At 40.5% G+C, this 26,725-nt stretch overlaps 1 protein-coding gene across 4 annotated transcripts in view; it reads left to right on the forward strand.

The window, feature by feature from the left end:
- The first annotated feature begins 1 nt into the window (after position 1).
- ARL15 (ARF like GTPase 15) overlaps positions 2–26,725 on the forward strand; it is a 190,010-nt gene continuing 163,286 nt past the window's right edge. The window contains exons 1-2 of one of the 4 annotated variants that reach the window (XM_083403187.1): positions 2–105; positions 3,116–3,302. In XM_083403187.1, the coding sequence (XP_083259313.1) occupies positions 3,255–3,302 (48 nt within the window). In that variant the 5' untranslated portion in view covers positions 2–105; positions 3,116–3,254. Of the gene's footprint in view, positions 106–165; positions 199–2,994; positions 3,303–26,725 lie in introns of those variants that run through there. The other 3 variants (XM_083403190.1, XM_083403189.1, XM_083403188.1) reach the window with 3 other exon arrangements.

The raw sequence follows: 26,725 nt of genomic DNA on the forward strand, positions 1-26,725 counted from the left end.
CGAGAGAGGGGAGAAGGCGGGAAACTGAGGAGATATTTACTTCAGGAAAAGTGCCGAGAGACCCAAATTAGGCGGGTAGAAGAACAAAAACAACAACTCACCAACGTGAGCTGTGACCCTGACTAGGGAATGGCACACACGTACCCCCCAATCCTCCACAACATAGTTCAATTTACTTACGGGTAAATTTAGGATTGGGTTATTTGGCTGAAATTCAGTTGCGCAGTCCCACTGAGCATAGTAGCATTCCCTCTACAGTAAACACTCGCAGGATTGGTTTGCAACTATTATTATTACGCATTAATATATGCAGCGTTACATTCAAATAGCTATTTAAATCCATATGCTTACAGTTTCACGTTGCTTTATAGAAAATTAGGACAGAAATGATTTATTTAACTAGTTACTGGAGTTATGGCAAGCTACAATTTTTGAAATAATGTTTAAAAACAAACAATTTTAATCTCCAAAACAGCAGAACCTTTACTGAGGGAGGATAATATATTAGGTTGGTCCTATAACCTCAGTCCCCCCCCCCCAGCTGTCTTCTTACTTATACAGTAACCATCTTCGTGGTTCGCCCTGTCTGATAGTTTCCTTCTCCTTGTCTCAGGTTGCCTTTCTGAAACCCAGTAGTGAGAAGGATAGGTAAAGGGACCCCTGACCATTAGGTCCAGTTGTGGCCGACTCTGGCGTTGCAGCACTCATCTCGCTTTACTGGCCGAGGGAGCGGGCGTACAGCTTCCGGGTCGTGTGGCCAGCATGACTAAGCCGCTTCTGGCGAACCAGAGCAGCGCACGGAAACACCGTTTACCTTCCCGCCGGAGCGGTACCTATTTATCTACTTGCTTTCGAACTGCTAGGTTGGCAGGAGCAGGGACCGAGCAACGAGAGCTCACCCCATTGCAGGGATTAGAACCGCCAACCTTCTGATTGGCAAGTCCTAGGCTCAGTGGTTTAACCCACAGCGCCACCCGCGTCCCCTAGTGAGAAGGATAGACAGAGACAAAACTAGAATTAGTTGGCTATGCCTTTCATAGCATCTGGCCCCACCTTCCACTGGTCTCTGTGCTTTCCATCCTCCTAGACCCAAAAGGCACCAGCCACCACTGTGCGTAGTGGGGGATTCTGTTACAAAAAATGCCTTGACTTTCATGGCTACTGGCTACACTTCAGATGATGGGGTAAAAATGCTCAAGATGAAAAGATAGATCTGGGACGAGACAGCCCATTAGGAGACTGCAGCCCCTTTAGAGCGGTAAAGATCAAAACCAGCACTTGAACTGGGCTGAAAAACCCACTAAGAGCCAATGAAACTGACACAACGCAGTCGTAGTATGCTTGAAGTAGTAAGCTTCTGTTAATATTCTTGGTGCTGCATTCAGAACTAGTTTAGCTTGTGAATGCTTTTCAAAGGCAGTCCCCCACAGAGCACATTGAAATAGTCTGAATTGGATGTTATTAAAATGTGAGTGAAAATGCGCATAACCAAGAAAAATTTCAGCTATCATCACAGACCTAAACTGGGAAAAGACACCAGATGCCCCTGTCAGTTGAATATTCACAGACAGAATTAGCGCCAAGACTACCTTCAATCTATGAACCCAAGCAGGCTGTAACCTACTCCTAGATCAGGTGATTCCCCAATCATAAACACCTCTCTTACCCATTTAAGTTTCACTCTATTTGCCACCATCCCTAAACCACTGATCACAACCTTAGTTCAAGTTACAGGTAGGTAGCAGACCAACACAACCTTAGGCTCAAGACACTAAGTGAAACCCAAGGTGTGATGGCCAGGTGTGGAACCAAGTGTAGATGACACTTTACTCCAAATTTCCTAGGTGACTTCTTAGTGGTTTCATATAGCTGCTAAACAGCATGGGGACAAAATGGATCTGCCCAGAATTGGGACCCACCTTTAGCCCAAACATGAGTACAGTGGTACCTCGGGTTACATAGGCTTCAGGTTACATATGCTTCAGGTTACAGACTCCGCTAACCCAGAAATAGTACCTCAGGTTAAGAACTTTGCTTCAGGATGAGAACAGAAATGGTGCTCCAGCGGCGCGGCAGCAGCAGGAGTCCCCATTAGCTAAAGTGGTGCTTCAGGTTAAGAACAGTTTCAGGTTAAGAATGGACCTCCGGAACGAATTAAGTACTTAACCCGAGGTACCATTGTATGCAGTTCTTAATTGTTTACAATATATGTGTATAGAGCCAACAGTGTGACGCGGCAGCTAAAAAAGCCAATGCAATTCTGGGCTGCATCAATAGGAGTATAGCATCTAGATCAAGGGAAGTAATAGTGCCACTGTATTCTGCTCTGGTCAGACCTCACCTGGAGTACTGTGTCCAGTTCTGGGCACCACAGTTCAAGAAGGACACTGACAAACTGGAACGTGTCCATAGGAAGGCAACCAAAATGGTCAAAGGCCTGGAAACGATGTCTTATGAGGAACGGCTAAGGGAGCTGGGCATGTTTAGCCTGGAGAAGAGGAGGTTAAGGGGTGATATGATAGCCATGTTCAAATATATAAAAGGATGTCACATAGAGGAGGGAGAAAGGTTGTTTTCTGCTGCTCCAGAGAAGCAGACACGGAGCAATGGATCCAAACTACAAGAAAGAAGATTCCACCTAAACATTAGGAAGAACTTCCTGACAGTAAGAGCTGTTTGACAGTGGAATTTGCTGCCAAGGAATGTGGTGGAGACTCCTTCTTTGGAGGTCTTTAAGCAGAGGCTTGACAACCATATGTCAGGAGTGGTCTGATGGTGTTTCCTGCTTGGCAGGGGGTTGGACTCGATGGCCCTTGTGGTCTCTTCCAACTCTATGATTCTATGGTAGCTGCAGAACATTTTTGTAGTCTAAAGGCTCTGAGGCTGCCTAACCTTCAAGTACTCAGGGGGTTGTTGTGCATCCTGACTGCTTGTTCTGTCTAGTCCCTGCCTAAAGCTAAATCACCAGTTATGATATAAATTGAATACAAAAAAATCAGAAATTGTGACAAAGAAGATAGAAATTCAGCCCATCAAGACTAGGAGTGGGATCTGGGGAAAATTCCAATCACATAAACCAACGTAATAGAAAAAAAACTTATTTTTCCACATCTAGGCTTGTACATGGGCAAGCATAAAGCCACACTGAGCCTCCTTTCTGCATCCTACAAATGACTGAATAGGAGGAATTTCCTTCGTTGTCTTGCAAGCATGTGCTTCCCATAGGCCAACATAGGACATAACCAGGATTTCTCATGCACTTTCCCCCACTCTCCAGGCAAAACATGAACTCCCACTTCCAGGTAGGATTTGTTTTCTGTTACTTACTGAGTCTCTTCCAAAGTACAGGCAGCAACCATTTTGTGCACATAAAATTGATGTTTGACTGCCAATGTGTGGTTTTTTTTAGACCAGGAAGAGGGTTGGATGGGTAGAAAATGTTTGCAGAATAGCTGAAGAATCATGTTAAACAGATTAAAATGTCAGCAGGGCTGGAGTAAATTCACCGGTTTAAAGTATATAAAGATATAATGAAGAGGAAGGAGAATAAAACATATGGAATAACCAGAATATGCAGTTGTATGGGTAAATATATAGAGCAATAGAAAGGGGGGGAAAGGGAAGTAGATGATTATGATTGTATGAGTAAATTGAATGGAATGTGAAAATATTTAATGAAAAAATGTGGGGGGTGTCAGTAACGAAACTCATGCAAAATTGTCGCTGCCTGTAGTTTTAATAGCAAAAGCTATTATTTACTCTCATCACAGAAGTTAGGACACTTCTAAGTTGGAAGGCTATTTATATATGTTTCATTATTTTTCTTTAGTTATCATTGTACGGCACATTTTTTTCAAGGGGGGGGGGAATTGCTTTATAGGAAAATTGTGGGGTCTGTATTATACTGCATTATACTGTATTATATGATACTCGGGTTCATTAAAATTTCCATATGTCAGTACATTGTCCTTGAATTTTCAAGGGTTGGGAATGTGAATTGCTGGTGTTTTGCATTGTATAACACTGTTGCCTTTAACTGACAGTTTCAGTAGCTGATTATTGGGCTTGTCTGACTCAGCAAGGATTAGGATTCATGCGCCATTATTAGTTCCATGGAATGCTGCTATCAAGAGATACTTTTTTACTGAACACTGCAACATTACAATGATGAGAAAAGCAATACATACAGAACTTTAATGTTTTTAAACTAGGGATGTGGGGTTTGAATATGAGAACTTTCTGCATCTCTAGTTTAGTGCTGTACCATTAAATCTGAAGCATAGTTGGGAGCATGCCATCATGACACTGACCTTGGTGGCATACGATATGCCACCTATATGTATTTATGTGGTTTTGTATCACTCTGTTCTTCCTCCACAGGAGGTCAGGACATCTTATAAGTGCCAGCTGCTTTCAAACTACAGTACACTCTGGACTGTACTGTTACCTCTAATTACAAAATAAAAGAAAAAGGAACTAGAAAAAGTTCAGTTTCAGTTCCCTAGTGGCTTGTGGTGTTCAGGTGTTCTAAAGGATGTCTTGATTCATTCTATTTTAGTAAATCTACTGGATTGCATTCTTTAATTTCATTTTATCGATACTTTGTCTGAATAAAGCCCGCAGGTTAAGATTTTTGTACAGTGGACGCTCGGGTTGCGAATGTGATCTGTGCGGGATGCACGTTTGCAACCCGCAGCGTCCGCAACCCGCAGCGGTGCGTCTTCACACGATTCGGCGCTTCTGTGCATGTGCGGCCGCCAAAACCCGGAAGTAACCTGTTCAGGTACTTCTGGGTTTCGGCAGTCTGCAACCTGAAGAAACGCAACCTGAAGCATCTGTAACCCGAGGTATGACTGTATTTGTTTTTTTGAAATGTGTATATCTTTATTGTTTTAAAATAGATACATTTATGCCAGGAAAGCAAACAAACCAACATACAATCAAATAAACAAACTATAAATTGACAAACAGACAGTAGCAATATATGAAACAACACAATTCTTATAACTAACATCCTTTGTACTCCCAATGATGTGAACGATTGTAAAACTTGTAAAACAAGAAATTAAAAATGACTTCCAGTTAGTCTCGCTGTACTTTATCTGTTGATTATCTTATACCACACAGTTTCTTATATAGAGATTTTTGTATTTGTTTACAATTTCTTTTTGTTATGCAAAAATAATTTTGACACTGTTATTAGTATAAGACATTTAATTTGTATTGTATATTGGAATTTTTATTTTGTTCATCCTCAAAACTCTGGTCTCATATACTCTTCCATTTTTGTAGTAAGTATAACATTGGTCACTGTTTCCATATGGCAATGCAGTATGTCCAACTTCAGTCCTTGACTAAAAGGTGGGGATCAGAATGTATGCATAACCAGGATAAAAAAGGGGACAGAATGTATACATAACGAAAAACAGCAGTAGAAATTATAGAAATTTTAATTGGTTGTGGAGCACAGGAGAATATGTCTGTATTTGAGGATGCTTACTGGCAGTAAGGCAGAAGCAACCGCTTGGTTTTACTATCAAGTCTAAGACTCTGTGGTGGGAGAGTGCTTTCTGATTTTGTGCACTTGTACGGTTCCAAGCATGCCAATGTGGTGGCAACTCTCCTGATTTAGGCTGGATGTACACACTTAGAGTCAGTTCAGTGGAGGGGTTAGTGATGGGTTTAGACTAGGTTCAAATCCCCTATCAGCCACAAATCATGTTGAGTTACATGAGCTAGCTACCACCTCTCATCCTAATCCACCGCAGAAGATTGTTGTGAGGATGAAATGGAGGGGACGTTGTATGCCACCCTACCTCATTAATACTGTGCTGTACTGTGTAACGGTACAACATAACAGTTTCAGAATAGAACTCTGTATGCAATAGACCTGGCTGCGTGTAGATACATAGTTATACTCTGATTTTTTCCCCACCAATGTAAATATTGACCACCTTAGAAAAATGTTAGAGGGTAAAGCTGCAGAAATAACTTTGTGGATTGGAAGGGTTGGGTTGGAAGGATACTGAAAATGGGCTTTGAGTTTGCACTCTGTCCATAATATAAATAGGCTTCACTGATATGTTAAAAAGCAACCTATTTTATTTATATATATATATATTATACTGGAAAACCTCAGTAACACCAGTGATATAAACTTGACTGGTCATGTGTTTTATATGACCTTATCATGGGTATTTGCTGTTGTTGTCAGAGCACTCTCATGAGTTTTTTGTTCCAGGGGAAAAATAATTCATGGGCTGCCTGGAAACATATAAGCAAGTAGCAGGCTGAACAGGGGAACACTTGTTAATTTTGGGAATTTTGTTCTGTGTTCAGCAGTGCTCTGAAAGTTGTGTGAGTCTCAGCAAGATATTTGGTGCAGGGAGAGCTTTAAAATTATGGAATACATACAAAGTGTTTCTATGGAAGGTCTCCAGTACAGTACACCACACCACACATAAAGTTCAAAGTGTTAAAATCAACACAATATATTCCTTCTGTTTGAAATAAAAATCTTTAAGCTGCAACTCTAAGCCTTCATACTTAGAACTATGGCATTGAAATCAGTGGAATGTAGTTCTGATAAATACTTAACATATTGCTAGGTGATTTGCGGAGCAAAGGACATTGTCCATCCTCTGCAGAGTTCATTTTAAAACACCATGTAATGAGTAAGAGGTGATAAAAGGTAGGTGCAAAAGGTGAGGGAAGGCAAAGGTCAGTGCAACAACAACAAAAAAGGTACAAGTGGGACCTGCAACAAAAAGTTGCACTGTGGAGTACTTCTGTTCAGTTAACCATGCTTTTTTCTAGGCTGTTCCACTCCATTTCCCTTCCCGGTTGTTTTTCTGCCCCACCCCCCACCATTCCATTGAACATGCTCATTCCAGACTGGGATGTTTGTTTGTTTTCCCTCTCCCCTAAAGTTTTGTGCATTTCTGCAAATCATGGGTTCCAGCAAGTCTGCTGATAACTCGCCAGTGTGGTGTAGTGGTTAAGAGCGGTAGTCACGTAATCTGGGTAACCGGGTTCGCGTCTCCGCTCCTCCACATGCAGCTGCTGGGTGACCTTGGGCCAGTCACAGTCTCTCAGCCCCACTCACCTCACAGAGTGTTTGTTGTGGGGGAGGAAGGGAAAGGAGAATGTTAGCCGCTTTGAGACTCCTTAAAGGGAGTGAAAGGCGGGATATCAAATCCAAACTCTTCTTCTTCTTCTTCTTCTTCTGTCTGGGTGGTAGTGTTCTGCCATTCAACCCTGAGCTTCCAAAATAGCAGGACTGTTAACAAGATGATACCATAAAATATTGATTTAATTTGCAATTAGCAGTGAGATATTTAAACCTATTTCTTTTATACAGAACACAAAAGAAATGTTTTTAATGGATGCTCCCAACAAGGTGTCAAGGCCTTTGTGAGCAGATGAAATAGACATTTAGTTGTGGTAGCCAGACTCAGGGTAAATTCAGATTGTATGTTCATTGCTCAAGGTGGAACTAAACTTTATGTTATTCACATTTTTAGTTCTTGCATAGATAATAAATAACTTGGGGGCAGCAGCTGGTGATAAACCAGCATGGGACTATAAGGAAGGGGAATTTTAACTCATTGTTTGTGCCTTAAAAAAAATGGAGCTCCCCTCCCACCAAAAGAAACCTGTTTATAATGAGAGGAAAACTCCTGCTGTTGCTATACAGGACCATGGCAGGGGCAAAGAGTTAAAGATCCTCTTCCGCAGGACTGGCTAAATACATTTTACTGCCTGAAGCAAAGTAGCAAATGGTACCCCACCCCTGCTTCCCACCAAATCAAGGAACAGAGCATCCAAGCCAGGCTAGTTATTTGGGAATCTGAAGCAGAAAATCCAATAAACATCTCTTCCCCTCCTTGACAGCAAAAATACAGTAATAATAACGCTCCTGAGCCAAGACAGTATGATACATTCCTTCTCTTACAGGATGGCGCTTGGTTTGTAGCCACTAGCTACACTTGTGTGCTACAGTCTTTGCTACTACTGTTACCTTTCCCCATGTTTTCTCCACTTCACATCTAGCATGTTGCTGGGAATGTAGGAAAAACAAGGATAAATTGTTGGCTTGAAAACATCACTTTATTTACCTGCTTGGAACTGGAAGAGAAATGAACAACCCAAAAGTTGTGTGTGGCTCCCAAGTCACAGGATAGCTACTACCAATCTGCTATACCTCTGAATTAATGGAATCAAATATTTCATCAAAAATATTTCAGTTTTGTGATAGGGCAATATGTTGTTGTTGGTTAATATTCTGTGATAGGCTACTGTGATAGATGGGTTGTATGTGTGTGTGTTGGACTAGATCAGTTGGGGGAAACCGTGTCTCTTGCGCAACTGCCTTAATTACTAACCAGTGTCCATTTTTGCGGAGCTGGAGCTGGAGTTCCTGCCTGACTCTTATTAGTCATCTGGACATAGAATTGCAGGCTGCAGGGGCACCAGATGGGGAACCATATCAAGGTCAGAGCCAGAGCTGACTGCTGAAGATAATGAGACCATTTCATCTGTGGCTGTTGGAAAACAGCCCCCAGAAAAACCTCCCAGATCACTGGGACCTATAGGGCTAGAGCCCAGCCCTGCACAGCCACCTTCCCCTGAAAAGCCAGACGTCTCCCACCAGATATCACCAGTCCAGCAGTTTAGGGAGTGCACCAGGAGAAAGGCTCTGATACACAGGGAGAGTGCCCATCTTCATGCAAGAGGATTGGCCCTTAAGGCTCTGGAGTTGTCTACGGGGTGGTGGAGTCTGGAGGAAGTAGTTTGGATACAAAGGCCTCAGGCTACTTCCAACCCTTGTTGCAATGAATTGCTTACTCTGAGCTATCTGTGGTTTGGGTGCTTAGCCTTGCTGCTCACCCCCATCCTTGCTGTGTCCTCTGTGGGATTTGGCATCAAAGAAGTATAAAACAGCTCCTCATCCCTGGACTAGATGAATTCAAAGGAAGTAGTGCTACTTAAAAAGAGCATGATTTAAAGTTCCAGGAGAAACAAAGTATACTCTCAGTACATTATGAATAGGCTTTCTTTATTTTAAATTATTTTATTTAGCTCTAATTGTATCAGTATTTCATACAGAACTTTAGAAACTAATGTACGTAATGCCACTAGGGGGCACCAAACGTTTTAGAAAATCAAGCTACTAGGCTAAAAGCAGAGAAAATATATACAGTGGTACCTCAGGTTAAGTACTTAATTCGTTCCGGAGGTCTCTACTTAACCTGAAACTGTTCTTAACTTGAAGCACCACTTTAGCTAATGGGGCCTCATGCTGCTGCTGCGCTGCCGGAACACGATTTCTGTTCTCATCCTGAAGCAAAGTGCTTAACCTGAAGCACTATTTCTGGGTTAACAGAGTCTGTAACCTGAAGCGTATGTAACCCGAGGAACCACTGTACAGTACTGTACCCTAATACGTGGTCTTTCAGCAATCAGTGAAAATGAATGCTGAAATATATTTGATCACCAGTAAATTTTTATCTTATATACATTTGAATAGAACTTGGATTTTGGGGTTCAGCTGAACATGAAAGTCTTGATTTTGAGAAATAGCTATAGTTATCCTTGTAACTTTTAACTTTCAGTTCTTGTGAAATTTATTCTTCGTGTAAAGAAATGGCTCTATCCTGGTGATACTGCATGTATTGGATATAGAGGCAGGGAACTCAAAACCTCACATGCTCCTCCGCACTACTGCTATTTCTTTTTACTTCTGCTGGCACTTGATCTTGCAGTTGTAGTGGATAGCCAGAGGAAAATGTCAATGCAGTGTGTAGCAGCTATAAAAACGGTAAATTCTATGTTAGGGATAATCAAGAAATGGATTGAAAATAAAGTTGCCCAGAATTATAATGCCATTATACAGATCTGTGGTGCAACCATACTTTGAATACTGTATTCAATTCTGGTTGCAACTGGAGATGTGAAGGAGCAGAAAAAAAGAACAGAAAAACCGGGAAATTTCCCCCAATTTTTCAGTTTCTTTTCCTGAGCCTTCACATGTCTAGCCACCACACCTCAAAAAGGATATTGCAAGTCTTGAAAAGGTCAGCCAAAATGATCATGTGATGGGAACAACTTCCCCATAAGTAAAGGTTACAATATTTGGAGGTCTTGAGCTTAGAAAAATGGTGACTAAAATGGAACATGATAGAGGTTTATAAAATTACTGATGGTGTGGAGAATGTGGATCAATAGACTTTTCTCCCTCTACTAATACTAGAACAGGGGACATCCAATAAATTTGAATGTTGGAAGATTCAGACAAAAGCAAGCATTTCTTCACATGGCACATATTTAAACTATGAAATTCCCTCTTACAAGATGTAGTGATGAACACCAACTTGGATGCCAGGGAAGAGGAGTAGCACCAATCTCTCAAAACACATTTGCTGCCATCAGTCCTCCTTCCTCTATTATTGAGGCAAGGACAATTCTCAAGGCTGTGAGTGACTGATTTTAATTATGGGGATGAGGGATCATCCAGCCCACTCCTGTCTGTCTCTGCAGAGGCAGGGCACCTTGCTTTTCATGGTGACATCCCACTGATACACACATGGAACATGAAGTCTAATAGTCTAGGCATGTGAGGAAGTATCGCTTTGGGATTGTTGCAAAAAACTCCAACAGCCAATTTTAAGAGATTTTATTAAAAGGGTTAAGAAGGCAAAAGGGAATGGATGTATGCAGGGACGGCATGTTCCCATTTCGCCACATGAGGCCCTGCTCCCCCACTGCTGAAGCATTCCTTACCTAGGTTGTGCAGTGGTGGCATGAAGTGGTGATGATGCTGGCAGATTCTGGTGAGATCTCATGCGATCTTGCCTGAAATCAGTGCTGCTGCCAGCAGCTGTGGGCACCCCCAGCTGGGGACCCACAAGGGTGCTGCCTTGGGGGTTTCTGCTGCCCAAGGCAGCTGCTTCACCCCACCTCATGGGTGGGCTGGCACTGGGTGTATGAAAATAAACATTTCAATTCTACCTATCCTAATATTACTACTTTCAAACAGGGTTTCTTCATGGGCAATGTAGTATCTTGGGTGGTCAAATGGAGGCTGAGGGACAAAGAAGCTCCCATTGATGCCAATGGAAATGCATCTCTAAGTTTCTTGAACCTTTTAAAAAATGCAAACAGCAGCTGCTGGGCAGGGTAGGGGCAGTCGGGCTCAGGATTACAGGGAGAAGCTCAACGCTTTCCTCCTTGTTGTGGTCCCTTTGAAAATCATTGCCCCAAAGCAATGGGAGGAGGGAAAGATGCAATTTGCATCAGGTGCTATTTGGCCCTGAAAACCCTTCTGAGCCAGACGCATCTTTGAGGTGTCAGAAATGAAGTTATGAAACTATTCAATAAAATACAATTTTTACTTCATTTCTATGGATTATAAGCCACCTTGAGTACTGTAATATGAAAAGGCAGTTTACCAGTGAAAAGCAAAATACTATTTTGCAGACTTCGTGCTGACACACACAGAGATCATTCCTGAGTTCATTATAAATAATAGCTCAAAGTATAGTTTTCACTGTATTTTATGAGAGGTGATTTGCTTTGCTCTAACCATATGCTTTAGAATTTTGAAAGAGTAACAACAGAACATTTCCCTGGAAACCAGAGTTACCGGTTCTGCAGATATTTTGAACTTGGAAAAGTAATTTCTGTTGAGAGTTGATACCATGTGTGGTTTTGAGATGAGAAGGGTTTAAAAAAGTGGAAGTACATCAGCATTTCTCATCGTACAGTTCTTCTAAGACAGAAAAGGTGAGTTGTCCAGTTATCCAGATGAAATACAGATTCTAATGTGATGTAAGAAAGAGAGTAATTTATTTGACTGAATATGAAAGTAGTCAGGGCTTATTTTCAGCTGGAACTCACTTCTGGCACCTCTCAGGTGGGTGCCATTGCCATTATAAGAGAACAAGAGAGACGTTCATGATGAGTTCCAGCATCTCTTTTTCTAAAAAAAAAAAAAAGCACTGAAAGTAGTAATACAGTTAACTTTCTAGTTTAGAAATCTAAGTGAAAAAGAACTTTGTCATGGACTGGTTCGATGCAGAGGAATGATGGGAGAAACCAGCTGGGGAACCAACAAGCGAAGAAGGCTCAGAGCTCGGCATTGGCAGAGGAAGCTGCTTGGGCACCTGGGGCAGCATGAGCTACTCATAGGGGCGGGGCACACCGCGGGGCCTCCAGAGTCTGCCTGCCTCCTCCCACTCAGCCGCCCTACAGCTGGGGCAGGGGGGGAGATGCAGCAGGCGGACCATTTGGGCAGCGCGGAGCCTGCATGTGCCCAAGCCACTGCAGGACAGTGGTGGTGGGACAATGATGAGTGATCATAGGGAGAAGCGGTAGAAGACTGGGTAGAGGAGGTGTCAGAAAGTGAAGAGGTAACAGTACTTATAGACCTGGGAGAGTCTGTGGCAGAGAAAAGTCCAGACTCAGAGGCAGAAACTGAAGCAAGGAAGGAGGAAGGCAAAGAGGCAAAGATGGGTCAGGCTGGTGAAGAAATATGGTTCATTTACACATTTACTTACACCTGAGTTGAAGGATGGAATATATCTATCTTCTTGTTGCCCTCATAGCTTTAGCAAGCTTGGGCCCAGAGCAGAAGACTGCCATGCTCCCCAGTCTGTGTGTACAGCCTCTTCCAGCCAGCCCCACATTTCCAAAACTCTTTTTTAAAGGCCAGTTTTCCTTCAGCCTACACCACCACCCACTGCCCACATGGAACTCTCCCTCCCAGGTTACATAATCAAACACTGAAATCCTAAACATGCCCTTTGTCTCTGCTCATCATTCCCTCATGGGAGGAGGGGCTCACACTCCTCTGCTGCCCGGCACAGGGTAACTGTTTGTGTCAATTCCCCATTATCTTCCTCCTACTACATGATGGTTTTTCTCCCCAGGCAATCCCCAGGCCAGGAAACTGATTCAGTCTGATTTTTTTCACTTCTAAGTTGTCTCACACCTGGGTGAAGACTTCAAGTAGTTAGTAATCTTCTACATTTACTAAGTCTAGAAATTAAGTGGGGAGGAATCTGGTACCCAAGACTTCTAGGGGAATCTGCCCCCCAACTCACAACAATATGTTATTAAGTGCATTTCTGCACACAATGAAGCGTTATATGTGATTACATTAAAGCTAACAGTAATTGTGTGTGTTTGTGTGTGGGGAGGTAAAGGGACTCCTGACCATTAGGTCTAGTCGTGGTCGACTCTGGGGTTGCGGCACTCATCTCGCTTTATCGGCCAAGGGAGCCGGCATACAGCTTCCGGGTCATGTGGCCAGCATGACTAAGCCGCTTCTGGTGAACCAGAGCAGCGCACGGAAACGCCATTTACCTTCCTGCCGGAGTGGTACCTATTTATCTACTTGCACTGGCGTGCTTTTGAACTGCTAAGTTGGCAGGAGCAGGGACCAAGCAATGGGAGCTCACCCCGTCACGGGGATTCAAACCGCCAACCTTCTGATCGGCAAGCCCTAGGCTCTGTGGTTTAACCCACAGCACCACCCACGTCCTGTGTGTGGGGAGAGTCCACCACTAATCTATAGTTTTGTTGTAAACAAACCTATGTTGGTACATCAGTTCTTCCTACTAGTATTCCTTTAATTTTTTTCCCTGATAAAACAGAGTGGGAGAACATACTAGCACATGTCAGAAGGGAATGGTACTATAAGGGAGGTAACACATTGTACGTATTAAAATTTTTGCTACCTCTGTTGCTAAATCGCTTCATTTGTACTGTTGCTATTAAGCAAATTCTTCTTACCACATTCTAAGATTTAAGTTGCATCAGTCAATTTCTCTGGGGAACTGAGAGCAGCTGATCTTTCTTAAATGTGAACGAGGGACTGTTTAAAGTTTCTTTTTTAAAATAATGATTGTATAGCTGTGAAATATGTCAGCTGATTTACTTTCATTATTTAAGAACTACAAGCCAAAATGACTGATGAAATACATTTAAAGTCACTTCCTTTTCCATGCTAATCAGATTAATAGGTGAATTTTGCAGATAACACTAGCTTCAGTTCCGAGAATCAGAACTGTGAAAAGGCTTGATTTACTAAAAAAATCTGTTGTGAAGTATCTTTCAGTTCAAAGTGCTAAACTCATTGATTGAAATACTTAAGTCTTGTGTGCAAATAATTTTGTTTGATTTCTATGAACAGATGTCTACTTAAGTTAGTGGAAGATGGAGAAACAAAACGAAAAACATCTTTTTCTAAGTTATTCACCTTTAGGTTTTTATTCTACCAATGTATCTGAGATTTTGGTGTCAGGTTCTCTTTCCACTCTGCCCCCAGTTTCTCCAAGCCAAAAAGGCCTTCCCTTGGGGGGTAACAGATGATAGGAGGCAAGGCTCTCAATAGTTGTGAATAAAATGTGAAACTTTAATTAGGTTAAGGACACAATGTATGTCTTTTAATTTGAAGGGAAACCTCATGTGATCGACTTCATGCTGAACTTAAAATAGAAGTGCCTTGTAAACATTTTGCTCACTGGGTGGTTTTGGCTATCTAATCTTGCTGTGCATAAGGTTTGAAGGACGATACTTTTGGAATGGGGAGCATTATTGTTCATTGGCCTTAAGAACTTTAAAAGAAAATATTTTCAAATTGCTTAGTATAACATGCAGAAACAATATACAGTCAGGAACAGTTTTTGTGATTGCTTATAAATATAAGCTGCTTAGGAAGCTTAATATTGCTTTAATTAATTGATGACATCTGCTTTGCAATTTATACAATGGCACCCATGGGCCCAGGCACTTGAAGAAAGCAAACACATACTTTCAAAAGACTGTCACTGTGCTGGACTGTGCCTTAAACTATGTATGTCATGCAGTGATATGGAACTCATAAAATGTCACAGTGCTGCTTATGAGCAATAGTGGTGCTTTTTACAGACCTCTCATAACTGTGTCTCATCTGATTAGAAAGTGTCACATGTACACTTATACTGTAATTCAGGCACATCCAACTCCCAAGAGTCTGTGATCTACTCCCAGTATTAAAAAACTGGCAGTGATCTACCCATTGTCATTGGAGGGAGGAGGAGTGTGTGTGGTTGGGATGGGTGGATTGCCCAGAGTTTTTTGGGGGAGAGGATAGCACAGGTTTTTTTTTAGCCCCCCCCCCGTAACCTTTTGTACACGATAAGGATCCCATGATCTACCATGATCAGCCGGGGATCTACCGGTAGATCGTGATCTACTGGTTGGACATTCCTGCTGTAATATATCAACCCTTGGAAATCCAGTTGCAGATATTTCATAAAATGTTTTGAGATTATCATTTAATATTGGTCCCCCCCAAAATGTAATGACAAAGAAACAAAGAGGGATCAAAAATGCCCACCCTGATTTAATCCAGATTTTTCCTTTCTGGAGAAGATCGAAAAAGTTTTTTTAAAGTTAGCTCCCGACTACCCATTTGTGATCTCTCAACAACCTGTTTGCAGATTAAGCCCCTGCTTGGAAGCACTATAGGTATTCTCTACTGATTCTTGTTGTTGTTATTCTTAAGTTACTCAGTTGCTTTCCCCATTTTGTATGGTTCCAGATGCATATTTCCTTCATAAATTTTGAGCAATTTGCAGATCTTAAACTTAAAATTAATCTGATCCAGCTAATGATACACAAAGAAAAAGGTGTTTATATATGCATCATCCTGCTGGGAGTGTAAAAGGCTGCTGAGCTGGAGACAGAATAGAATTTCAAGGCAACAATCAGTTTGCAACTGTGGTTCATTCCAAGCATGCTTCCAAATCAGTGACAATACTGATCACCTAATAGATATGGGGATGTAGTCTTGGGGGCTGGTTTAGGCACTCCTTTCTCCTTCCCATCCCCCCAATTAAGTCCTCCAACAGTGCATGCAGCTGATGGCAAGAGCTGATCTGGCATTCTTTTGCATCAACAGTCTTAGTCCAGGTAATGTAATAAAATTAAAAAGCATCTAGATAAATTGCAACAATATTTTATCTTTTAATGTTTCCAAATGACAGGTGCCCATAATGAGAGCCTGTATTTAGCTTGGCTCTTTCTCCTTTGAATTCCTTTACTATTCATAGCTCAGCGGTCATACTTATTTTAACTACACTTGAAAGGAGCAGACTTACTTACACAGCTGCTGTTCTCCCAAAAGCAGAATGTTGAAGTATTTAGAAGAGCATATATAACAAATCTTTCCTGGAGAAAAAACACTTTGAAGATCAATTGTTCAATGCAGTATATTAATATATCTGGGACTAAGAAGTTATTGTTCGGTTTAGAAATTGATTTACCTCTTCAGGAGTAGAAGTTGTTATAGTTGCTATAGGGCAAACTTTAAAGAGAGGTCCACCTGTCTGGTTGGTTTACTTATACACAAATTACTTCTTCGGATCATGGCCACAGTGCTAATAATGCAGCAGTTTCCAGCGTGAAAATCCTATTTCAATAAAAAGTATGCTCTAGGCTTAAATCTTTTGCCTCTTGAATACAAGTGCCTTAAGATTCCAAATGCAGCTTCCTGTTTCTGCTCTTCTTTAGTAAAACCTTCCCTTTACACATTCTTTTGCATCCATCTTGTACATCTTTTCAAGCCTTCATGCTGTTCTGTCAGATAGCCTTGTTATGAATGTCCGTACATCAGCAGCTGTTGGGAGCAAATACTGTCTTTCACATCAAACAATCAAACTGGGTAAAATATGCAAAGGCTTGTCTTTATCTTCATTGTAAATGCAGTTCTGCATGCAGAGCACCACAGTACATAATTGCTTAAGCTATAGTAGGAACAATATTGTCTCACCAGTAACAAAAAGTCTATAATTCATTTCTTGCTCAGGGTCTTAGTTTCAATAACCAAAATGCCATCATGACAGAAAAGAGCATTCAGATCTTTTGTTTCAACTCTGTCTGGCAATTTGTATTGTCTAGTAAAGCTTCTGGCTATAAAGCCATGTTCATCCATCCTGGGTCCATGCTGAGCTTTGATCAGGAGCCAGCCTTCAAAGGTTTGAATGATAACATCTTCAGGACGGAACTGCACAACATCTAGTAAGACTTGAAATTTAGGCTTTTCTTCATCTGTATGGTTCTGCTCTTTTTCAGCAGTACTCTTGACTGTATGTATATTCTTTGTCTGAGTGGCTGAGGCTGGGCCTGGCAAGGCATACAGAGAGTGGTTTAGTTTGCACGCATCCAAATCTTGATCAGCAAAATGCTCCTGATAACGTATTGGAGTTTCCACCCAATGCCGTATAACTACTCCTTCCATTGCTGAAACAATGTTGATAAAGCTGCTGCTTTGTTTTGTTCAACTGGAACAGAACAGTCTTGAACAGAGTAGTATACCCTTTCCAGTTGTACACTCACTTACAGACTAGTTTATCAGTTGAGATAGTGTATTATTTTTAGCTCTGGCAGAGCTTATTGCTTCACTGGGTGTGACTCAAATCCAGAGGCATGCTGCATCTTTTGACAAGCTGACAATTGACCACTATTTATAGGACTTGTGCTTGAGCTGCTTTGAAGGTTGTGGTTTTCATTAGTTGGCATTTGTATGGCATTATTCTACACTTTCTCATTTTTGTTATGATTCAGGGTACATCAGTATATTGTGGTATATGCCCCCCCTATTTATTCTTATTTCTTTAAAAACTATACTGTTACAGTGAATGCAAGTTATTTGTGCTGTTGCATCATGAGCAAGAAGTTGATTTCTATGGATGTTTTCTTCAAGTACAAAGCTTGAATCTGTTTATTGAATGGATGTATAACATTGCCACTGGAGGTTCAAGTGACCTTGATGATGTGGAATGCCTCTTTCCAGCTCCATCTGGTTTGCCAGCTATACCCTATTTTGGCCAGAGGTTTCCTGGCCACTGTAATTTATTATCATGTAACTTTCAGACTGGATTATTATAACATGCTTTACATGAGGCTGCCCTTGAAGATGACTTGGAAACTTCAACTGGTCCAAAATTCAGCAGTCAGGTTATTGAGTTTCCATTTAAAACTTGCATAACCCCTTTTTTTTAAAAAAAAGATATACCAGTTGCTCTTTGCTTCTGGGCCCAATTAGTGTTATAGATAAAAAGCTAAAGGACCTCTGGATGATTAAGTCCTATCAAAGGTTACTATGGGGTGTGGCACTCATCTTGCTTTTCAGGCTGAGGGAGCCGGCGTTTATCCACAGACAGCTTTCCAGGTCATGTGGCCAGCATGACTATACTGCTACTGGCGCACGGAGGATCGTGTTATAATCCTAAATAAAATAGGACCCAAATATCTGAAAGATTGTTTCCTTCCCTGCAGAATTTATCATGTGTTAGAATTGTCAGTGGAGGCTCTCTTAGTAATTCCACCACCCTCGGAAATCTGGGGACAGCCTGGGAGAGGAGGTTCTCTATGGCAGCCCCTAGGTTGTAGAATTTTCTCCGCACAGAGGTGCACTTGGCAGCTTTGTTATATAGTTTTCATCGTATGCTTTACCCTGGCCTTTGGCAGCTGAGATATATATTTTAAGATCCATACTACTTTCTTGACTGTAATTCAGTCTAACTGTCTTAACATTCTATTTATAAATTGTTATAACCCATCAGTCCATTGGTATCATCAGGGAAACTGGTGAGTTATTTTAGCCCTAGGAAGTGAATAGAAGAATCTGTAGATCCACTGAGGCTACCTGGGTCTCAAGCACTGCAGGGGAAGCCAAGATTCCAATAATTTGGGGGTGGATAGGTTTTCATCACTAAATGCAAGACTAGAAATACAAAGATAATTTATTTTGCTTCTTATGGTCATTAGGATGATGGAGATCTGAAAGGACCTGAAATCCTGCACTTGTCCTTTGCCAGTCTTCCAGAGCCTTCTTCCTGGCTTCTGAGATTTTGCCATGTATTTCTACTACATTGGGGGGGGGGGGGGGAGAATAAAATAAAAACCCAAACAAAACAAACATGCTTGCTAGATTGTATCCTTGCTATCCTCACATTAAAGAACCATGCAATTTATAAAGCTGTGTTCAGGAGATAACAGTGTGTTAATTGCATAGAGGCTTTACTGCAGCTCCTTTGCTCTCAGTACATAGATAGTTTGAACTTAAAAGGCCTGGTGAACCAAAGGAATTTTTACATTCTTATAAAGAAATGGAAAATATTTTCTGTTAACCATTATTTGTTAAATTACCCTGGAGAAGATTTTTGTCATGTCATTTACCTGGGCTATCAAATGTCACAATCTTATAAAAAGAAGTCCCTTCTGAAAATGTGTGTTAACATTATTACTTACATTAGCTCAGTTAACCGTAGCTTCACAAAAACTGAGACGTGCCTTTATAAACAAACTGTCTGAGAGACTGGTTTGCTTCTACAGATTTCTACACTGAAATGCATGATATAATTTCTGAGTCATATCAGCAATATATTAAATCTTATTTTACTTATTGTAGCGGCCATTTGATTAAGCAATAAATCATGTGAATTGCAATCATGAAAACCAAGATTTTCAAGGTTTGCAGGCCACAGGTTGGCTGGACTCAGTCCATACACATAAACCATCCCACCAGCAATATTGATTTGCCCCATCTAGTACTTAAAAACAAAATAAAACCAGACTTCTACATTTGTAATACATTCATTTAAAGAATAGCTTGTTTTAGAATACAATTTTTTGGGGGTTTTAAACATCAGTGGTTGCAACCACCTTCCAAAAGTGGTACTGCTCCAACTCCTCTCAACTGACTCAGGGTTGCCCACCAAAGATTTCCCCCTAAGGATAGATTTTTTTCAATATCACTTGGGGGGAAGAGGTAATAATTTAAGGAATATGTTAATTGTAAGTAGATAAAAGCTTTTGAACTTAAAATACGTATTCATTTTCAACTTAAATGTTTCTAATGTACTCTTACACTTCAACCATGTGCTTATTTTTCAAAGGTTAAGTCCCAGTGTGTTCAATGGGGCTTACTCCCTTCTAAGAGCATTTTGGAGTTCATCCCAAGGGACAATAATATATATAAATACTTGGAATTGTATCCAATATTAGTCATATTCAGAGTGGACCTATTGAATAAATGGATATGACTGATTTCTGAATAAAACTCACTTGGATACAACCCTCTGGGTTTGGTGACAGGGTTATAGGTATTTTGGTGTGAGGAAAACACAGATTTTTTTTTACTCCAGCCAGCTGAAAATGTGACAGCCCCTTCCAGTGACATAGGCAATCTGCAACGCTACTTGGTTGCTTTTTTTCACTTCTTATATTTGTTGTTGAGGCAGAGACACCTTTGAAGTACAGGACAGAACTGGTACTTAACATCTGATAACAAATAGAGCATGCTGCATGCTCATAGAAAACTGTAAAAATAACTCTCTCTACTTCTGGCAGTCAGCTTGCTATTTCAAACGTTTTAAAGAAAAACTGTCAACATCAGCACCATCTAGTATGTCCCACAGGCCATCCCATTATAGGGCTTAATGGCATCTTGAATGTTTTGTCCAAATTATTTTAGCTTGAATATGACAGTGATTGCTCTAATGAACTCAAGTAGCATACCGTCTTGCTCCTCAGAAATACTTGAGAGCAGATAGAACTCTGGAAATTATTAACGGGCAGGTCTGTGCAGGCCACAGTAAAGCACTGAATCTAGAAGGAAAAGTATCCAGATGCCAAGTCTGTTTTGTGTGAGACATATTTCTAGAAGCCAGTCATGCAAAGTATTGCAGATTTCAGAGTCTGATCATGAGTTTATGTGCCCTAAAGGATGATGTGAAGTAAGTTTCAAAACAAATTATATACATAGTAACAATACTTTGTACTTAAAAGTTTTATGTGCTTTGCATACATTTCAGTAATCCTTGCATAAATGCCGTACTACAGTACTATTATAGCCCTATGCTGTGTGTTGTGAGAGACAGAAAAATACAGAAGCTTAAGGCCACCTAGTAAGATATGGAAAAGTTTTAAGTTGGGACTTCTAATTCATAGCTAGTCTCTCAACCACCGTTCTCAGAAACACAAATCCTTAAATATATGAATAATGGCAGAACAATTGTGTGAATGAAGTAGCTTCATTTTACACAGCAACAAACTTGCGTTTGCTTCGCAAAATGCTGAGAGATGCAGGCCAGTCTTATTCCCTGCAATTTGTGTCCACAACAAATACTTGGGACAATGCACATATCTCAATATATCCATGTCAAATACGTGATAGGTGGTGATAGAGATTAAAATGTAATGTATAAAGCATATGGGTATTTCAGCTCCTTTAAAAGCTTTAAAGTCAAGTAGGCTGTTTTGAAAAGTTCTTTTGCTCGGGTCTAGCAAATTCAGTTGTTGCACTTCTAAGTCTTGCAGAAAGTAAACTGACCTCATCTGCTTAACTAAAGGACATGTTACAATAACTATAGATAGGTTGCTGTAAACACCCTTCTCTTTTTTGGTGATCATTTGTTGCCAAGTAACATGGTTTTCCATGAATATGATCTTAACAGTGTGTCCGTAAGTGACTGTGAAGGCCAGTTCTGGGTCCACGCATCCTTATAATAATAATAATTTATAATAATAATTTATTATTTATACCCCACCCATCTGATTGGGTTTCTCCTTTCACATTGAGGACATAAGTTTTTGGGTGAGAGTTGATCACGGTGAGGATTTGCCAAATGTACCTTCTTCTTAGCTCGTTTCTCCCTTTTGTCCTGAGTTTGTGCTTCTTCAAAGTCGATGACTTTGAATAGCTTTCGTATAAGCTATTCTCAAATTGGAGCACTTGCAGGCCAGTGTTTCCCAATTATCCATGCTTATACTGCATTTTAAAATATTTCTATTGAGAGCCTTTTTAAACCTCTTTTGTTGTCCACTTGCATTTTGCTTTCCATTCTGAAGCTGGGAATAGAGTAGTTGCTTTGAAAGATGATAACCAGGTATCCAAACAACATGACCAGCCCAACGAAGTTGATGTTGAAGAATCATTGTTTCACTAGTGGTGATCTTTGCTTCTTCTAGTACACTGGCATTAGTTCACCTGTTTTCCCAAGTGATATGTAAACTTTTTGGAGACACTGTTGATGGAATCATTTGAGGAGTTGGAGATGGCGTTTATAAGTGGTCCATGTTTCACAAGTGTACAGTAAAGTTGGTAATACAATAGCTTTGTAAACAAGCATTTTGGTTTCCCTGCAAATGTCCCGGTCCTCAAACACTCTGCATTTCATTTGGGGAAAAGCTCAGGCGATGCTGGAAAGGTAACTGCCCAGGTAGGAAAAGTGATCAACACTTTAAAATGTTGCACCATTAAGTTGGATTTGTGATGCAGAGGGGTTCTTTTGTGCTTCTTGGTTCAGCACTTTGATTTTTTTGGATATTAAGCACTAGGCCACTCTTCCTATGGTGAGTGAACTCCACATTAGATCTACTTTTGCTCATCAGTAGCTGCCAGGATTGTGGAGTAATTGATATGGAGATGTTCATAATGGCAGCGAGTCATGGGGTAAATTGTTATGGCTGGAGCAGAGATAATTCAATAGAGAGGCCACTTCCATTTAGCTGAATTCCTGTCACAACCGGAAATGCCAAGCTATACATAACAGTTGCTGAATCTAGGATCTCTGATACTCAAGTTGTAATAACAGGTGGGGTCCAAATTAAGGAGCAAAATGAGTGCACTAAAACCTTATCCCTTCCATAGCTTACCTCCTTCTAGTCCTGAACTCCTTCTCCTCCCTCACAGGCTTCAGGACTGGAAGTGAGCCCTTGGAGAGAAAAAAATCAAAGATGGTGGGCTATGGAGAAATAAGTTGTGGCAGATCAGGGTTCATTTTCCGTCACCCATCCACTCATTCCTTCTGCTGTTAAGTTCTCATCCTATCCCACAACACATAAACCAGCATATCTGAGTTTTAAGCACATGAGTCTGCAGCCTTCATATCTAGCATTAAAAGAAGATTTATGTATTCATGATTGATAAGTCCACCAGTTGCTATTGGTCGTAATGGTTATATGGTGGCTATATGGCACTTCTATGTCTCAGAATCCCAGCTGCTGGACAGCAATAGGAGGAGAAGCTATTGTCTTCATGTCCCATTCGTGGACTACCATGAAGCATCACCTTGCTTGCTTGCTGTGGGAAGTAAGTGCTGGACTTGATAGAGCTCAGGTCTGACCTAGCAGGACCCTTTATGTTTTATGGATTGCAGTTTAGATGGCAAAACTGGCCCTAATATAAAGCTGAACTGATAGCCCAGATCCAAGATATTGCAAAGGGATTTTCAAGGCAGTTTAAAATTAAGAATTAAACTGAGACAGCAGCAATGAAATATCAATAAAACCCTACTAAAAAGCGCCACCTCAAAAAGAGCAATGTAGGTGTGGTGGTCAATAGAGGCCCTTAAAGGCCAAGGAGCTTTCTAAACATAAAGGTTTTAAGTCTGTATGGGAAGGCCAATAAGAAGGGGGCAAAGTTGATCTCTCTGGGGAGAGAGTTCCAAAGTCTGACTGCTACACATTTCCTTAACTGAGGTTTTCAATTGTTTGCTGATATATAAGTGAATTATTTACTTATACTTTCTTGAAACATGTATCCATAGCACAAAGGATCAAGCACATGCCAGAGTTTACTTTCAGTTTCAGTTGATTTCTTGGATTAGGAAGTTGCCAAAGGTATGAGGGAAGGTGAGTTAACAGTTATCCTCCTTAATAATGTGGCACCTAAGTCAGGGTGGTGAGTGCTGCAGGAATAAATAGGACATATATTCTAACAATGTTTACTTAAAAGTGATTTTCATGCAATTTGGGAAAGTAAATGTGCTGAAGATTGTAACTGAATTGTGTTAAGCTTTGGGATGTAAAGAAAAATGTGGTTACAAGAGAAGCACAATTTATTTGGAGAGTGGAACAGACGGACTCAATGATCCACTGCCCCAAAATAGCTATGCTAGACATAACTGGTGCTGTTTGTGCCAGCTGCCTCAAGGTCCCATGGGCCAAAATGCTACTTGTCTGGCCTTATGAGTGGGATGAAATGGCCCTTGTATGGCTGTGCCATGCAGAGACTAGGGGGAAATACCAGCACACTAGAAGTGTTGTAAGTTATCTCTTTATGCATTTCCCAATAAAGTGTATTTTTAGCCTGACAACTGGTGTTATGACACACACTTATGATATACAACAGAGATGGTAAATATTTGCTTCATGGGCCAAATCTAGCCCGTCAATCCAGCCTATGGCACTCTCCCTAGGCCACATTACTTCCTCCTCACTGAAGGCTGCATTCTGCCCCCTTCACAATTGTATTAGCAAGTGAAGCTTGTATATGTATATGTGTGAATAGATCAATGAATGGATAGTTTGATGTTTATGCTTTGACCCGACCATCACTGATACACGACCCCAATCACTTCTCTCTGAGAAAGTCTGGTCCATAAGTGCAAGAAGGTTCCCCACTTCTAGTGCAGCATTAGACGAGAGACATTTACCATGTTTTCCTGGGTATAAGATGATGTTTTTTGCTAAAAAATATTATTAAAAAAATTAGGGTCTTATACATGGATGGTGAATGCACAGGGGTTCGGGTTTGGGCAGGCAGTCTGGGCTCAGATTTGGGCTCAGGCTCTTGAAATATTGTAACCCTAACTTTGGGTGACCTCTGCAAAAAAAGCTCAAAGTTGTTCTGTTTGGTGTTAAAAATATTGATTTTTTAATTTTGGGTTCTAAAAAATAGGGGTTGTCTTATACATGGGAGCATCTTAAATATGGAAAAAAACCAGTAAGTGGAACTAAATAATAGAATCAGACTGTTAGAAACATCTTCTCTGACCAATATTTGCTGCCTTTGATTGTTTACTGTTCTTTTATGCCAATGGATTGTAAGTACATCACATTTTGAAAATAAAAACAACAGGATTTAAGGCTTAAATGAGAACTGTAGTAGGGCTAGAATTGGGGACTGCAGGAAATTTGAGAAAGATACACTAAGACAGATTGACATCAAATGACCTCTGTACTTGTGTATCTCTTGGTATGTAAGCAGTATATAAATAAGTAAATAAATAAATAATACCAACAATTCTCATCTAGTGATGTCATTCTTAAAAGGAATGTATTTTGTTCCTTTACTCAAAATAAATAATAATAATAAAATATTCAATGCAGATTACAGTTTGGCTCCTCAGCTAAATGCAGCCACAGTTCTGCTGCATTAGTGTAAGAAACCAATAGAAAAAAGACAGTCATGGAACTGAGAAATTGTACAAAACAAATGAAATACCGTGAAAATCCCTGAAACGAGAAGTAATCAACTAGAAATATTATGTTGTGGAAATCAACTAAATAATAAAAATTAAAAAGCTTAAGGGAAAAAATTAGAAAAACCTAAGATAGAACAAAGCCTTAATGGGGTGCTGGCTACAAACCTCGTTTCACTGAACTATTCAGTTTCCTCAGAAGGAAATAGAAAAATCACAAACTTTAAATGACCAAAATTCAAACAAGGGTAGAACCCCCAAAATTCTGACATATTATAATCCTAGCTTGACCTAGGTAAAGCAAAGCGCAGTAATAAAGGATTGAAGACTCAAAAGTACAGTTTCTAATACTGAATTTACAAAAAAGGTTTGAAAACTTAAATAGCAAGTATTAAACAAAGCCAAACTTGAAGAAGGCAAAGCACAATAATAAGGGGTTGAAGACTCAACTGTGAAAATTCTAGTGCTGCTTTTACAAAAAGCTTTAAAAACCTAAATGGCACAAATTCAAAGAAAGGAATACAAGATAAAGCTGCTTTGGGTTTTGAACAAACTCGAGAACAGGGCTGAAACACTCCCATGGTCTAGATGTTACTGCTGATGATCCAGCACAGATTCAGTTCCTGGAATTGCCAGTCTAGCTTCCTGGTGAAGTAATGACCTAAGTATGGGTCATTGAGGTAACAAAGGAAGTGACTCTGTGCCAGACAGCAAATGTCTGGTACTTAGAAAGACAAAAGCCAGCGTTAAGATTTGAGCTATGTCAGCTGGAGGTTGGGCAGCTGGGAGACACAGCTATATCTGATTTCTGTTGGAATCCAAGGCTGTGGCTATTGGAGAAGCAAGGCGCTTTTGGCATTTTAATGCTGTGAACCCATCCATTGTAGGCTCAGGTTGTATATATGTGTAACTAAACCATATATCATAAAGACACCACAGTCTCTGCTGTGCCTTATTCTGAGGAAACCAAACCCAGGGTAAGCGCCTGGAAGCCTGGAAGCCTGCACCACTCTGAGATTGGGATGGTGTGCAGCAATATGTTGCAGTGCTCAGACGTTCTTAAGATAGCAATATGCATCTCTTACTGATGTTACCCATCAACTTAGAACAACACTACCAAGATTCCTGGATTCCAGTATATTCAAAACTTGCAAATGCAGTACTGTACTTGAAATGTAGTACAAGTTCTAAAGGGCATGTTAGGATATTTAAAAGACCTTTATAAGAAAGGGTCTGTGGCATACAGAAGAGGCATGGCCTGCAGAAGGTAATAGATAATGAGTCTATGTTGTTAAATTTTATAACATTATATTGCTATAAAACAAAACAAAACTGTAAGCATAGACAATACAACTCAGAAACAGAAGTTGAACATTCAGTCTGGAGAACAATTCTGTATTATTTTAAAGTTCACTCTTTATTTTAATGTTAGTTGGCCTTTATAGAATGTAATCCCAATTTGGTATTTT

Source organism: Podarcis tiliguerta (assembly GCF_965153285.1).
Source record: "Podarcis tiliguerta genome assembly, chromosome: 11".
NCBI lineage: Eukaryota > Metazoa > Chordata > Lepidosauria > Squamata > Lacertidae > Podarcis > Podarcis tiliguerta.